This window comes from Topomyia yanbarensis, chromosome 1 (assembly GCF_030247195.1).
Source record: "Topomyia yanbarensis strain Yona2022 chromosome 1, ASM3024719v1, whole genome shotgun sequence".
Taxonomy (NCBI): Eukaryota; Metazoa; Arthropoda; class Insecta; order Diptera; family Culicidae; genus Topomyia; species Topomyia yanbarensis.
Window position 1 is genome coordinate 193,716,859 of NC_080670.1, and position 13,726 is coordinate 193,730,584.

The following is a 13,726-nucleotide window of genomic DNA, read 5'->3' on the forward strand; positions in this document are numbered from 1 at the left end:
CCTTGGTTTATAATAACCCAAAACCCCTACTTCCCGTATTCTGCCCAAGATAAAAATACTTTTATTAGCTTCCTGAGGTTTGTTTACGTAATAATCGGTACAATTCATGTATGATTTCCAGCGTGGATCAGAGATATAAGTTTTTTTTTTATTAAAAAATAGGTTATTTTGGGGTTTAAATACCCCAAAACCCAAACTTCCCTTATTTTGCCCAATGTAAGAATAAAGCCATTTGAATTCTCAGATTTTGTTCTTCCTAAAATGGTACAAGTGATAATGTTCCGTTGAGGTGTTTCAAAGTTACTGATTTAACTGTATTTTTTCTTCGTTTTTTCCCATTGTGCGCTGTTCGAAATCAGATTTTAGTTTTCCACCTAGCACCAGCACCATATAGTAAAGCATTTTCAATGCTAAAAAATTGATTTTTTGAGACCGTGAGAGTAGAAGACCCCCTTAATCAACCTATTGGTTCAATTGTGCCTGTCTCATTTATTCAAACTGTGATTCAGGTAGGTTATGTTCAATATATTTATGGAGATGTCTATTACATTATTATTACACTTGGCACGTTTATACAAGCGTACGACTGTCATGATCCTGATAAGCAACATGTCGACGCTGAAACACTTTAAACCAAAAACTATTACATTTAATTAGCGTAATTAGCATGAGTTTAATGTTGTCTTGTAGTTCACCGTCTCTATCTGTGGAGATAATATAATAGCAAATCACAATCAAAAGTGGGGGGAGGGCGGACCAGATAGAAACTAATACCAGTTTTATGGGTTAGAAATTGAAACAAATCTGTATCGTGAACATTTAGAACGTTGGGATGATGGTCCACGGTTTAAAAGTGACAAGAAGAAGGAAAAGAATGACCACCCACAAATGCAACGATAGATTGTATAAACAAACTCTATCGTGATACATCTGGTCGTCCAGTGCGAGATTCAAATATGAACCGGCTAACACCGGAAATAGTTATGAAATTAGATTTTCACCCAGCACACTCCAGTGACACAGTATCAAATATAATAGTAGTAAAATTCCATATATACCTACCTGTTATTCCAATTGAGAATCTTCCAGTGACACATATTGTAGATACGTGAATTATTGAACAACGGCACAAGCATAGTGATGGGTTCGATTTTCATCCATGGCTGGATGGGTCGCCGCATCAAATACCTATAAAACTCACATAAACATCACATTAATATCAAAGTTTGGAACAGGCATTTAACTATTCTTTGCAAATCGATTTCCTAACTGAAGTTTGTTAAACAAAACTATGATTTTAAAGAGCTGCAATGTAAATTAATCTATTGGACGTACGTACTGACATACTTTAAACTGAAATCGGAAGCTGATACCCTATAACTCTAACCTAGTGCACCGATGTGCCAAGGTAAACTTGCATCCCATTGCTTGACTACATTAGCTCACAATTTTCCGTCCTCCTCCTTCTCCTCCACAAACCCCGGTTAAACGATATGTTTACCAACGCTACATTTAAAAATAAACCCATTTTTCCGTCTACGAACAACTCATCAGCTGTTGGTCACATACTGCCAGTCGGTTAAAGTCCTCCACCGCGTCACGTCTCTTCAATTTTTTGCACAGTTTAGTTGTTTCTTCTTCGGTGCATCGCCCAAACTCGCGCGAACGCGGCTTGTCACAATTTTCACGATCAGCCAGTCGGTCGGTGATCGTCGTGGGAAAAACACGCAACTCTCGAGATATCGTTCCCTATGGCTCATCATCGTCACTAGGTAGCTGTGACGAGCTACTAGAGACAATTATTGGCAACCGCGTGGACGCCATATTGGATAACTTTTCACTCCACTCCAAAATGTACCGTTTCCAGTTCGTCGCCATACTCGGTGCTTTGCTGTTGAGCTGTGCCGCCGTGGAAAGCAAGCGGGAGATCCCGATCGGTAAGTTTGTTTATCGTTTATATTATTATATCCGGAAGATCGATTTCAATTGGTGGAAAATCAATTTGATTACCCGTGGTGATAGAAAAAGTAAAATGGCGTTGTCTGTGACGCCCTCCGAATTGGTGGTGATCTTCGCATAGGCGAAGCCTCAGTTAGCAGTAGAGTTCCAGCTCGCATGGTTGAAGATCAGTTTCCAGGAAAATCATCACTATCCGGTGGTTTGTTTTGTTAAACCTTTAATTCAACCTATGCTACAAAAGAAAATATGCATCGCCATTTTTTTTCGGAAAATTGCGCGCGCAGCTTTTCACGATCGTACCCGAACGGACACGTGCCGGCTCGGACCGAACTTTGCCCGAACTGGGTTTGTTGGTAAACAATGCGAAAACTTGCCGGCGACGCTCCTCGCGTATGTGTGTTACGATCACGGTACACTGGAAACTGTTGCCATGGAGATTTTCGTCCATATAAATCGTGAAAGCGGCGAAGGGTCGATCGTCAGCTTTGTTTATTTTCTCTTTCGATTGTGTTACTATTGTAATACAGTCTTGAGTAGGAGTAGGACATTTTTAAACTGGTTTTCGACAAAAACAAGAAAATATTTTTACGAAACCTTCCACAACCATTCTGATCGAATGCTGCTTTTTTCCCTTCTACCGCCAGGAGCCATCTTCCGTGACAGCGCGGACGAAGCGGTAATCGCCTTCCGGTATGCGATCGAGCGCGTCAATATGCACGAGAAGCACTTCGAGCTGGTTCCGCTGATTCGGTTCGTGCCGAACATGGACGACAGCTTCAAGATGGAGCGAAAGACGTGCGAACTGGCAGCGGAGGGGGTGACGGCCATCTTCGGACCGAGTTCGATGCTAAGCTCTGGTATCGTTAGCTCGATCTGTCGGACCATCGAAATTCCGCACATTATAACGCACTGGGATCCGGAACCGCTCGGCGGTTTGGATCTGGAGCTGCAGGCAATGACGCTCAATCTGTATCCGGAGGCGGATGTACTGTCGCAGGCGTTGCGCGATCTGATCGTAGACTACAGCTGGAAGAGTTTCACGATTATCTACGACAGCGACGAGGGTTTGATGCGGTTGAAGGACGTACTGCAGATTCACGAACCGGAAGATAGCCCGATTACGGTGCGACAGATCGATGACGATCCGGACTATCGGCCGCTGTTGAAAGACATACAATCATCCGGAGAAAGCCACATCATACTGGAGGTTCATCCGAGTAAAATAATCGAAATTCTGCGGCAAGCGAAGGAAGTTAAAATGCTGGAGGAATACCAGAGCTACATCATCACTTCGATAGATGCCCACACGTTGGACTTTGACGAGTTTAGATACTTTCGGTCGAACATTACCACCATTCGGTTGATGGATACCAAGAGTTTCGAAATCAAGAATGCCGTTCACGACTGGGAGCAGGGTGAGGCTAGGATGAAAAATTTGTTTCGTGTTTCACCGGAACATGTCCAAACTGAGTCTGCCTTGTACAACGATGCAGTCAAAATCTATGCCACGGCTATTCGGGAACTGGACGCCACCGAAGAGATCACTCCATCCAGACTGTCGTGTGGTAGTAAGAATTTAAGACAATGGCCTTTTGGGTTACGGATCGTGAACTACATGAAAGTGGTAGGTTTCCGTTGGAGGAAAAATCGTTCCATCGGTAACGAACCGTATTCTGTTTTTTGACCCCGTAGAAAACCGAACATGGCATCACTGGACCAATCATATTCGACGACAACGGTCGCCGGACGTACTTCCAGCTGGAGATAATTGAGTTAAGCCAGCACGAGGGTTTCAAGAAGATTGCCACTTGGGATCCTCGCAACGGGGTGAATTACACCCGGAGCCAGGAGGACGTCCACCTGCAGATCGTTGAGTTTTTGCAGAACAAAACATTTGTGGTGGCCTCGCGAATCGGTGCACCGTTTCTGATGATGAAGTAAGTTTATCGGATTCTTCCGGGTGACTAGGTTACGCCAAAATTTTTTCGGATATTTCAGAGAAAAACAAGAGGGAGAAATTCTAGAAGGAAACAATCAGTTTGAAGGCTACTCGGTAGACTTGATCGAAGGTATTGCGCAGATTTTGGGATTCCAGTACCGGATGGTTCTCGTCCCGGACGGTAAATATGGATCCTATAACAAAGCGACTAAAAAGTGGGACGGATTGGTGAAGCATCTGCTGGATCGGGTGAGTTTTGTTTGATCGATCGCTCAGTATACGCATGATGTCTAATAAACCATTCCAGAAAGCTGATTTAGCAATTTGCGATTTGACGATTACCTACGAACGGAGGACGGCCGTCGATTTCACGATGCCTTTTATGACTCTTGGTAAGTTCCATTGTAACTAGATACATGTTGTGTTATCATTGTTTTACTCTAACCAGGAATCAGCATTCTCTACGCCAAACCGGTACCGCAACCTAAGGATCTGTTTTCCTTCCTGTCTCCACTTTCGCTGGACGTATGGATCTACATGGCGACCGCCTATCTGGGCGTTTCGGTTCTGCTGTTTGTATTGTCCCGTATGGCTCCGGCTGATTGGGAAAACCCGCATCCCTGCAAGCAGGAAGACGTCGAGGAGGTCGAAAATATCTGGGATATGCTGAATGCGCTGTGGCTCACCATGGGATCAATTATGGGTCAAGGTTGCGATATACTGCCCAAGTGGGTATCGTTTAATGCCGATAAAGAAAAAAATGTTGAATCTCTGCCATCAATACCAGCCTTATTCTGTGCGTCATGTGGCGTAAGACGACTGATCTCACCTCACTCAACGTGACTTTTCTCATCCAATTCTGAAGAGTCACTTCGAGTGACGTGCGACGCCCATTTAACCGCAATGGGAAATCTCACCTCACCCGAGTCGACTCTCAGTGAAAACAGTCGCGTGAAGTGAGGTGAGTTGGTCACCTCACGTGAAGTGATAAAGCCGGACATCTCAACCTTTTGTTTGCCATCTATCTATGAGTGTTATTCCAACCGGACACGAGAATTGGAAATGGTTCTCGTTAGAAACGACATCGAAGAAATTTTCCTCGATTTGAATGGTTTTGGTTCTTATTCTGCGCAGCGTATGACGTGAGATGACAAATCTCACTTCACTCTACGTGACTTTACTCACCCGATTTCGAGAGTCGACTCGGGTGAGGTGAGATTCGCCATTGCCGTTAAATGAGCGACTCACGTCACCTGAAGTGACTCTTCTGAATCAGGTGGGAACAGTCACATTGCGCGAGGTGAGACCAGTCATTTCACTTCATACGCCACCTAGAATAAGGGTGGGCATTCCTATAGAGGACGAGACACCATTATACTGCGCGGCGTGCGAAAGGAATAGTTTCACCTCATTCACCGTGATTTTTCCCATCCGATTCAGAAGAGTCAGTTCGGGTGACGCGAGATGCCCATTTAACGGCAATAGGGAATCTCACCTCACCCGACAGTCGAATCGGGTGAGAAAAGTCACCTAGAGTGAAGTGAGATTCGTTATCTCACGCCATTCACCGCGGAGAAAAAGGCCCGCTACTGACAGATAAATGGTAAACAAAAAATGAGATTGGACATGAGAGATTCAGTTACGATAAACATACGACCTTTTTTTTGCTCGGCGTGTGACGTGAGTTGACTAATCTCACCTTATCCTACGTGGGTTTTCTCACCCAATTCTCAACAGTCACTTCGGGTGACGTGAGATGCCCATTTAATGGCAATGACAATTCTCACCTCACCCGAGTCGGCTCGCAGAATTGGATGAGAAAGATCACGTAGAGTGAGCGGCCCTATTCTGCGCGGCGTGTGACGTGACACAACTAATCTCACCTCACTCTACGTTACTTTTCTCAGCCGATTCTGAAGAGTCACTTCGGGTGACGTGAGACGCTCATTTAACCGCAATGGGGAATCGCACCTCATCCGAGTCGACTCTCCGAATAGGGTGAGAAAAGTCACGTAAAGTGAGGTTAGTCGTCTCACGTCACACGCCGCAGGGTAGGGCCCGAGGTGAGTTTAGTAGCCTCACGTCACACGCCGCGCAGAATGAGGCCGATAGTATAGAAAAATCTAGATAGATCGGCCCTATTCTACGCGGCGTGTGACGTGAGACGACTAATCTCACCTCACTCTAATTGACTTTTCTCAACCAATCCTGAAGAGTCACTTCGGGTGACGTGAGACGCCCATTTAACCGCAATGGAGCATCTCACCTTACTCGAGTCGACTCTCAGAATTGGCTGAATAAAGCCGCATAAAGTGAGGTGAGTTTAGTCACCCGCCGTTAAATGGGCGTCTCACGTCACCCGACGTGATCCATTGAAATTTAGTGATAAAAGCTTCGCAGAGTGAGATGAGTTAAGTTGTCTCACGTCACACGCCGTGCAGAATAAGGCCGAGTGTTTCTATTTTAGATCGTTTGGATTCGGGTCCAAAACGAAATCAATCAAACTACTCTTTATAGCATTGGACGCGTTGCCATACAATGCCTGGGCATTCGTTGTCAAAAATGCTTCTCTCTCTCTCTCTCTCTCTCTCTCTCTCTCTCTCTCTCTCTTTCTCTCCACAATTCGCCTTCTAGATCTTTCCAAATTAACATGTTCATTCCCGCAGAGCGGTATCAACCCGCGTGGTCACCGGGATGTGGTGGTTCTTTGCACTGATCATGCTTTCCTCGTACACGGCCAATCTGGCTGCGTTCTTGACGATGGAACGAATGGACGCAACGATCGAGAGTGCGGAAGATCTGGCCAAACAGAGCAAGATTAAGTACGGCGCAGTACTCGGCGGTAGTACGCTAAGCTTCTTCCGCAGCTCAAACTTCAGCACCTACCAGCGGATGTGGGCTGCGATGGAATCCGCCCGTCCGTCGGTGTTTACCAAAAGTAACGACGAAGGTCGGGATCGCGTACTCAAGGGTCGAGGTTTGTATGCGTTTCTGATGGAGTCCACCTCGCTGGAGTACATCACCGAACGGTACTGCGAGTTGACCCGAATCGGTGGTCTGCTGGATTCGAAGGGATACGGAATCGCGATGCCTGTCAGTAAGTCGTGGATCTTGGCAAAAGTCCAACAAAAATTCTATCTATTATCTTCGTTGCTTGTAGATTCCCCGTATCGAACTGCGATCTCCGGAGCCGTGCTTAAAATGCAGGAAGAAGGAAAACTATCCCAGCTGAAGGATAAATGGTGGAGAAAGATGCATGGCGGAGGTAAGCTATCTCTCTCAATTCTTCGATCGACTATTTCCAAAAACAAACCGACATTTCAAGGTCGCTGTCAGGGTCCGGAAGGGAAGACAGGCGGAGATAGTGCCGCTGAACTGGGTATTGATAACGTTGGTGGTGTCTTCGTGGTCCTAGCGTTCGGTTGCTCTTGTGCCCTAATAATCGGTATACTGGAGTTTTTGTGGAACGTTCGCAAAGTTGCCGTGGACGAAAAGGTGAAACTATCTTGCTCGTCGCCGGACGATTCATCATAATCCTTAATCTACAGGTAACCCCATGGGAAGCGCTTAAGGCGGAACTGAAGTTTGCGCTGAATCTATCAATTACCAGCAAACCGGTGCACAGCACGCTCAGCGAGTCATCCTCCGGGAAGAGCTTGACGCGGTCTAAATCGGAATCCAGACGGGGTTCCGAGTCGGCCGGACGGATCAACAACATTCGAACCGGCGCTAGCTTCCCGAATGTGGACAAAATTGGATTTGCTTACACTAACAAGTGAACGGTGGAAGGAGCTTGGGACTTGTTTAGGATCGAAGATGAGCAATGTTTTGTGTTAGAATTAGAACTTTGTGAATGGTTTGTTAGAAAATAAATAAATGTGTATTAGTTAAATAGAAAAAAATCGCAGCGAAAAAGAACTGCGGAGAGAACAGGAACATGTTATCAGGATAAGCATGTCATATGAACTACAAAAATCTTTTCCGAAAAATTCGGGTAGACAAAAAAATGCAAATGCGTTGAAAATTCTCATCGCACGCAGGTTTCCATGCATGAATCGCCCTTGCATCCAAGTTTGCACGCAAGGCCCGACATTGCTGGCCGATCGTAATGCTAACTAGTGGTAAGTTTCTACTTGCTGAGGGAAACCATAAACCAGGCTGGTTTTATAGTAAGGTTTAAAAAGCTGCAAAAGCCTGGCCTGTAATATATTGGCACAGTGTGGGACTTACGATTCACTATAGTGGCTAACCACTAAAACACTCCTTACTCTTTTTTCGACCTTCTTTCCCACGGAACTACATTAAGGTATTACGTTGTGTTTTCGTCGCACTTCTTTCTTTTGCTCACGAGTTTGCTGCAGCTATCTCGAAGTCCCACTTGCTCCATGAAATGGCTTGCTCTTCGTCTCCATCTATTACGTCGCCATTTAGCTCTCGTCTCAGTGAGCCGTTTAGCTGCTGATTTCATGAACCATTTAGCTCCTGTTTCCGTGAGTCATCACGATCTACTAGGATAGTCTTCGGCGGTGAACTACTCCGACTGAGAGTTCCCCGACGGAAGAATTTCTCCCGACACCGATACCCGCTTTCTTGAGCCATTTAGCTCCCAGATTCTTCGAAATCTACTTGGATACTATTTGGCGGTGAAACTACCCCACTTCGACTGAGATTTCCCCGGCGACGGAATTGAGCTAATTACCTCCCAACCAATTAGAATCCACCGTGAACTGTGAATTCCTCGGCAGTTTAGCTCCCCGCTTCGTCCTAAACTCTTTCCCGATCTACTCAGTCTAGTCCCCGATGGTGGACCTAGTCTACTCACGAGCTTCTCGGTAGGGTGTCGAGGTCGATTCGACGAATCCGGTGGAGCCTGGTATCCGGTTTTCTGGCGACTCAATGAACCGAACCCGGAGCTGCGTCGCGTGCTACTCAACTGATCCCCGGCGGTGAATCTAGTCTACTCCGGCGGAGAGTTTCTCGTAGGCAGATTTTTTTCCTAACCCGATTTGTTGTCTCACTGCGTCTTTCTTGTCGGCGGCGCTGCCTTGCTGGTCCCTTCGCCACACCCTCTGCAGTTCGGAGAGTATGCTCGTCACTACTCTGTTGACTGCATCTCAGATATGCTCATCGTGGCACATCTCTTCGACGATATTGTCGACTGTCATGCCAATTCGTTAGTTGTCCTCTCAGCTTTCTCACATACATAGTCGGCATGGCTGTTGTAATTTAACCAATCATCGACAATCGCGACTCCCCTGGGCAGTACCAGTGTTACCACTCCGTTGTACATTATATTGCAGAGCGTGGGGCCGAGTATGTAGTACTGAGTTACCCCGATCGTGACTCTAATCGACCTGTACCCCATGTTCGTCTGGTAGACCTGTACACGGTTCTGAAAGTAACTTTTCAGAGCCTTGCACAAATAGTCCGGGACTCGAATTTTTAGCAGCGCTACGGCATAGCCACCCAACTGGCGCTGTTGAACGCCTTGGGCACACATCATCAGCCATTGACAAAACAATCTGCACCAACTCGATCGCCGGAGCTCTCGGTTGGGCGATAGCACCAGACCAGGGAAATAATGATCACTTCCCAGTCATGATCTCACACAAACATTCACCCCAAACTACTACACGACAGATGCATTTTTGACCGGGCTTACTAGCCTGCGCTCGATGAAGATCTCCCTATCCAATGCGGTCCACTGGTGAAATGTTGACGCAACTGCAGCCTTAAACGCCCGCAGGTCTGTCCTTCGTGCGCTCCAACGAACCAGGACTACCCTAGTTTAGAAAAACGCGCATTCGAATACATAGCTGGCCCTATTCTCACTGTCACGTCACCTAGAGACTAGAAGACAATTTCCTTCTAGGCACTAGGTGGCGTGACAGTGAGAATAAGGCCCAACATAATGGATTGACTGGGGCAATTTTAATTGCAGAAAATTTGTGAAAATCTTATGTGGAAAATTTATTAAACTTATAAATAAAATATGTACATCTGTATCTGATATAAACAATATACGGCAATATTATTATTCCATAGTAAATATGGCGCGTTCGGTGGGCGATTTGGTGGCGATTTAAAGGCGTGTAGAGCGGCTAAATATGACGGCGGCAAATCGCAGAACGGTTGCATTTGGGATAGCCCTCTATTTTGCCCTCAATTTGCCGGCAAATAGGGGGCTATCTCAAATGCAACATTTGGGCGATTTGCAGTCGTAATTTTTCGCCGCCGCACCCGTCATTAAATCGCAGCCAAATCGCCCACGGAACTCGCCCTTTAATCGCCTTTAATAGCCTAATATGAAAATTAAAAATAATACTTATTTTCGGATTCATTATATACCCACACAAACTTATCAGCACAGAGAACAGACGTCCATCGTCAGCATTTCACTTGTGTAAAATCCCCAACGTTTTTACGGTAGTTGGAGTATCTCCACCAGGTGTGCTACTGTCGTCATGTTTTAAGTGGCTGAGTTCGACTGAATTGACAGCGGTTATACCTCTACCCACCCTCTAAGAACGGTTGGTTTCAAAATCTTCCAATGAAGGAGGTTCCTTGGACCAATCTGGACAACGCACAGTGGCTGGAGGCTGGCCAAAACCTCAAAAATTTATTTTTGAAATATTGATATTTTATATTTTTTCTAAATTTCTCATGTATTGATTGGTGTATATTCAAAATTTTGTGATCATTGGCTAAGAATACGATTTTTAAGATGAGTTTAAACGTAGCAAAGTCCGGACTTTTTAATGATTTTCATTTCCGAAACCACCATTACTCTGTTCACTTCAAATGCATGTTGCTCTTTTGATTTTGGTCCGATTTTAGCACAACTAGTTTCATTCTGTAGAGGAACGAAAAAACTTGGTTAGTAAATAAAATATATTTGGTAAATTTACTTGGAATTATAATTTTTTAGTTTAAATATGTTTGAGGTGGTCAGATCAAAAATACTTCTTTCCCTAATGTATTGTGTAGAAATTTCGGAATCATTTCGGAACGGTCACATAGTACACATTCTATGGGAAATTACTTCTACTTTTCGAATATCATGGTCTCGTTCTGCGCCTAGGTGCGCAAAAAGGTTTAAGGAGATTTTGAAGCTTTGTTGCTGATATGGAGGCGCATGGTGTTTTGTGTAAAATAGTTAGACAATCTACAGTAAACCAACACGTTATATAATGGATTTAAAGTAGTGTTCTTCATTTTTTATGATATTGCTGACATTGGTGTACAGTAATGGAAAATCTATCATGAAAACAGGATCTTAGTTACAAGAAAGGTTCAATGACACTGTATGGAAAAATGCACTTAATATTTTTCTACTTCTGACATCAAAAATGAGCTCAGCACCTCAAAATTAGCTTAAATTGTGATTTTCAGCCAAATTAGGTAACATTTAAGGTTTTGACCGACTTTTGTTTGAAGACCCGCCACTGTGCAACGTCCAAATAACCGTTCAACAAACGTCCATCGTTGGACCAGTGTTGAACGATTTTGCAACAATTTTTTGGATGTCTCAGTGGGCAGTCAAATCGTTCTGGAACCGGTTCGGAATTCTGAGTGGGTTCAGTATGGATTTCAGCTTAAATGCATCAACCGATTGAGTCAGAATCGGTTGTTCCCTCTGAGCTGGAATCCATACTGAATCCATTCAGGATTCCGAACCAGTTCCGGGATAGGTTTGAGGCACAGTTTATAAAGAACAGTTGCGCAAAGGCTGAAGCAAATCTACCTATTGAACACTCAAAACGTCTACCTATCGGACACGAAGAATAACAATGCTCGAATGCGTGGGGAGTATCGTTATTATGTGATTATAATTATGAGAAAAAATTCAATGATGTAATATTAACATTATTTAAAACCAGGAATTTTTCGCTTAACGACAATTATTGAAAAATATGTGTTAACTGATATTCAAATTTGGTACTATTTCAAACACCGGAACAGCTCTGGGTAGTGTTAATAATCTTCTACCGACAGTGGAAATATGAAGGTATTTCTCATAGTTAAAGTGCAGCTAAAATTTTGACAAATTTGTGTATGCATTCCACTTATACATATGTACTTATTCAAATTTATCTTAAGCTGCAATTTCGACTGTTTTTTGTCACACCCCAATCAGACGGCAAGCGGTAAAAATCAATGCATTTCGTTCTTAGTTGCGGATCAGTTGAGAACCGGAAAAAGATTAAATTCTTTATACGATGTTATTTATCGTACTGATTTTTACAAAATAATAGTAAACACTTAATTTTAAATTTTTAAATGCACAAAGTTAACTTTTAACTGAAGCGTTCGGGTGAAGTCATTTGAAATTTAACTAAAAATAAAAGGTTGCCAAAATTTAAAAAAGACCAATGATTGGTCCAATGTTGCCAATCCTCTTTACGCAACTCTACTATTAAAAACTCTGGTTTGAGGTTAGTTGGGATAGCTGGTGTGGTGGCCGTAATTTATCGTATATTAATTTACACAAGTTTTTTTTAAATATTTGTTTGGTCATGGATGTTCTGTTCTCTGTGACAAACGCATTCAAATGGGTTTACATAAAAAAAGTCGAAAAAAGAATTATGGAATTTCAAAACTGATAGCAGAAATGGATTTCGCGACCTAAAATTAGTTAAGTTTTTAGCCACATAAACAACTTTTTATTATTTTGTCACAACTTAGTATGGAGAGGTGCCACTGTGCGTTAGAGTGGTGTTTCTTCTTCCCTTCGCGGAAGAACCCACGGTGCAGGTTTCAGTAGAACATTGCATGCACATATATAACCTCACTTTTCTGAGAGTTGGGAGAATCTTGGTTCAAATTACTTTTACATTCTATCACCAAGTAAACAAGCTCGCTGAACTGTCATTTTTTGAGCATTTTTACTCAGATACCCAGTTAAACTCATTCCGGAACCGGTTCGGATTTCTGAATGGAGTCATCACAGAAAACAGACGTCCATCTTCAGCATTCAACTTGTGTAAAATCTCTAACGGTTTCGATGGTAGTTGGGATATCCAAACCAGGTGCGCTACTGTCGTCATGTTTTTTGTGGCTGAGTTCGACAGAATTGACAGTGGTTATTTCGCTACCCAGTCAAACTAGTCCGGAACCGGTTCGGACTTCCAGCATGAATTCCAGCTAAAATGCATCAACCGATAGAGTCGGAATCGGTTGCCGTTTTTGAGCAAGATTCCCTACTGAATCCATTCAGGATTTCGAACCGGTTCCGGAATAGATTTGACGGATAGTTGGGATAGGTTGGTGTGGCGGCGCTAGTGTTTATCGTATATTAATTCAAATGTTTACACACGTTTTTTAAAAAAATTTGTTCTATCATGGATGTCTGTTCTCTGTGGAGTCATTATGGATTCCAAATCAAATGCAACAACCGATTCCTCAGAATCAGTTGTTGCATTTGATTTGGAATCCATACTGACTCCAATCAGGATTCCGAATCAAATTCCGAATGGTTTGGCCCACAGTCTATAGAGAACAGTTGCGCAAAGAGTGAAGTCAGAAAAAGCCTACCTATCGAGCACAATTGGAATCCATCTCTGATACCTCTGCAGCAAAGTTGGATTCTAATTTTGCTCGATAGGTAGACTTTTTTCGGCTTCATTTTCTGCACGCTCTTTGCGTACCTTTATACTAGGGCCTTTAGTTTGACCGGGTAACGTCTACAGTTTGAAATTTTCCTTTGGGTGAAAATTACCTAATATTCGATTCAAAGAGAATAGGGAAAGAGACGAATAGTGTGAAACCAAAAATACCTTATTGAGCAGACCAATCGTGCAATGTAAATAAACATTACTCATGCCTGAG

General features: G+C 43.6%; 1 protein-coding gene across 1 annotated transcript; it reads left to right on the forward strand.

The window, feature by feature from the left end:
• Positions 1-1,630: 1,630 nt before the first annotated feature.
• On the forward strand, positions 1,631-7,858 carry LOC131685750 (glutamate receptor ionotropic, kainate 2-like). The gene is made up of 10 exons (XM_058969678.1): positions 1,631-1,937; positions 2,604-3,583; positions 3,652-3,896; positions 3,958-4,147; positions 4,206-4,290; positions 4,347-4,626; positions 6,565-6,995; positions 7,059-7,163; positions 7,224-7,393; positions 7,447-7,858. The coding sequence occupies exons 1-10, from the start codon at positions 1,853-1,855 to the stop codon at positions 7,675-7,677; spliced, it is 2,802 nt and encodes a 933-aa protein (XP_058825661.1). The 5' UTR covers positions 1,631-1,852; the 3' UTR covers positions 7,678-7,858.
• The last annotated feature ends 5,868 nt before the right edge of the window (positions 7,859-13,726 follow it).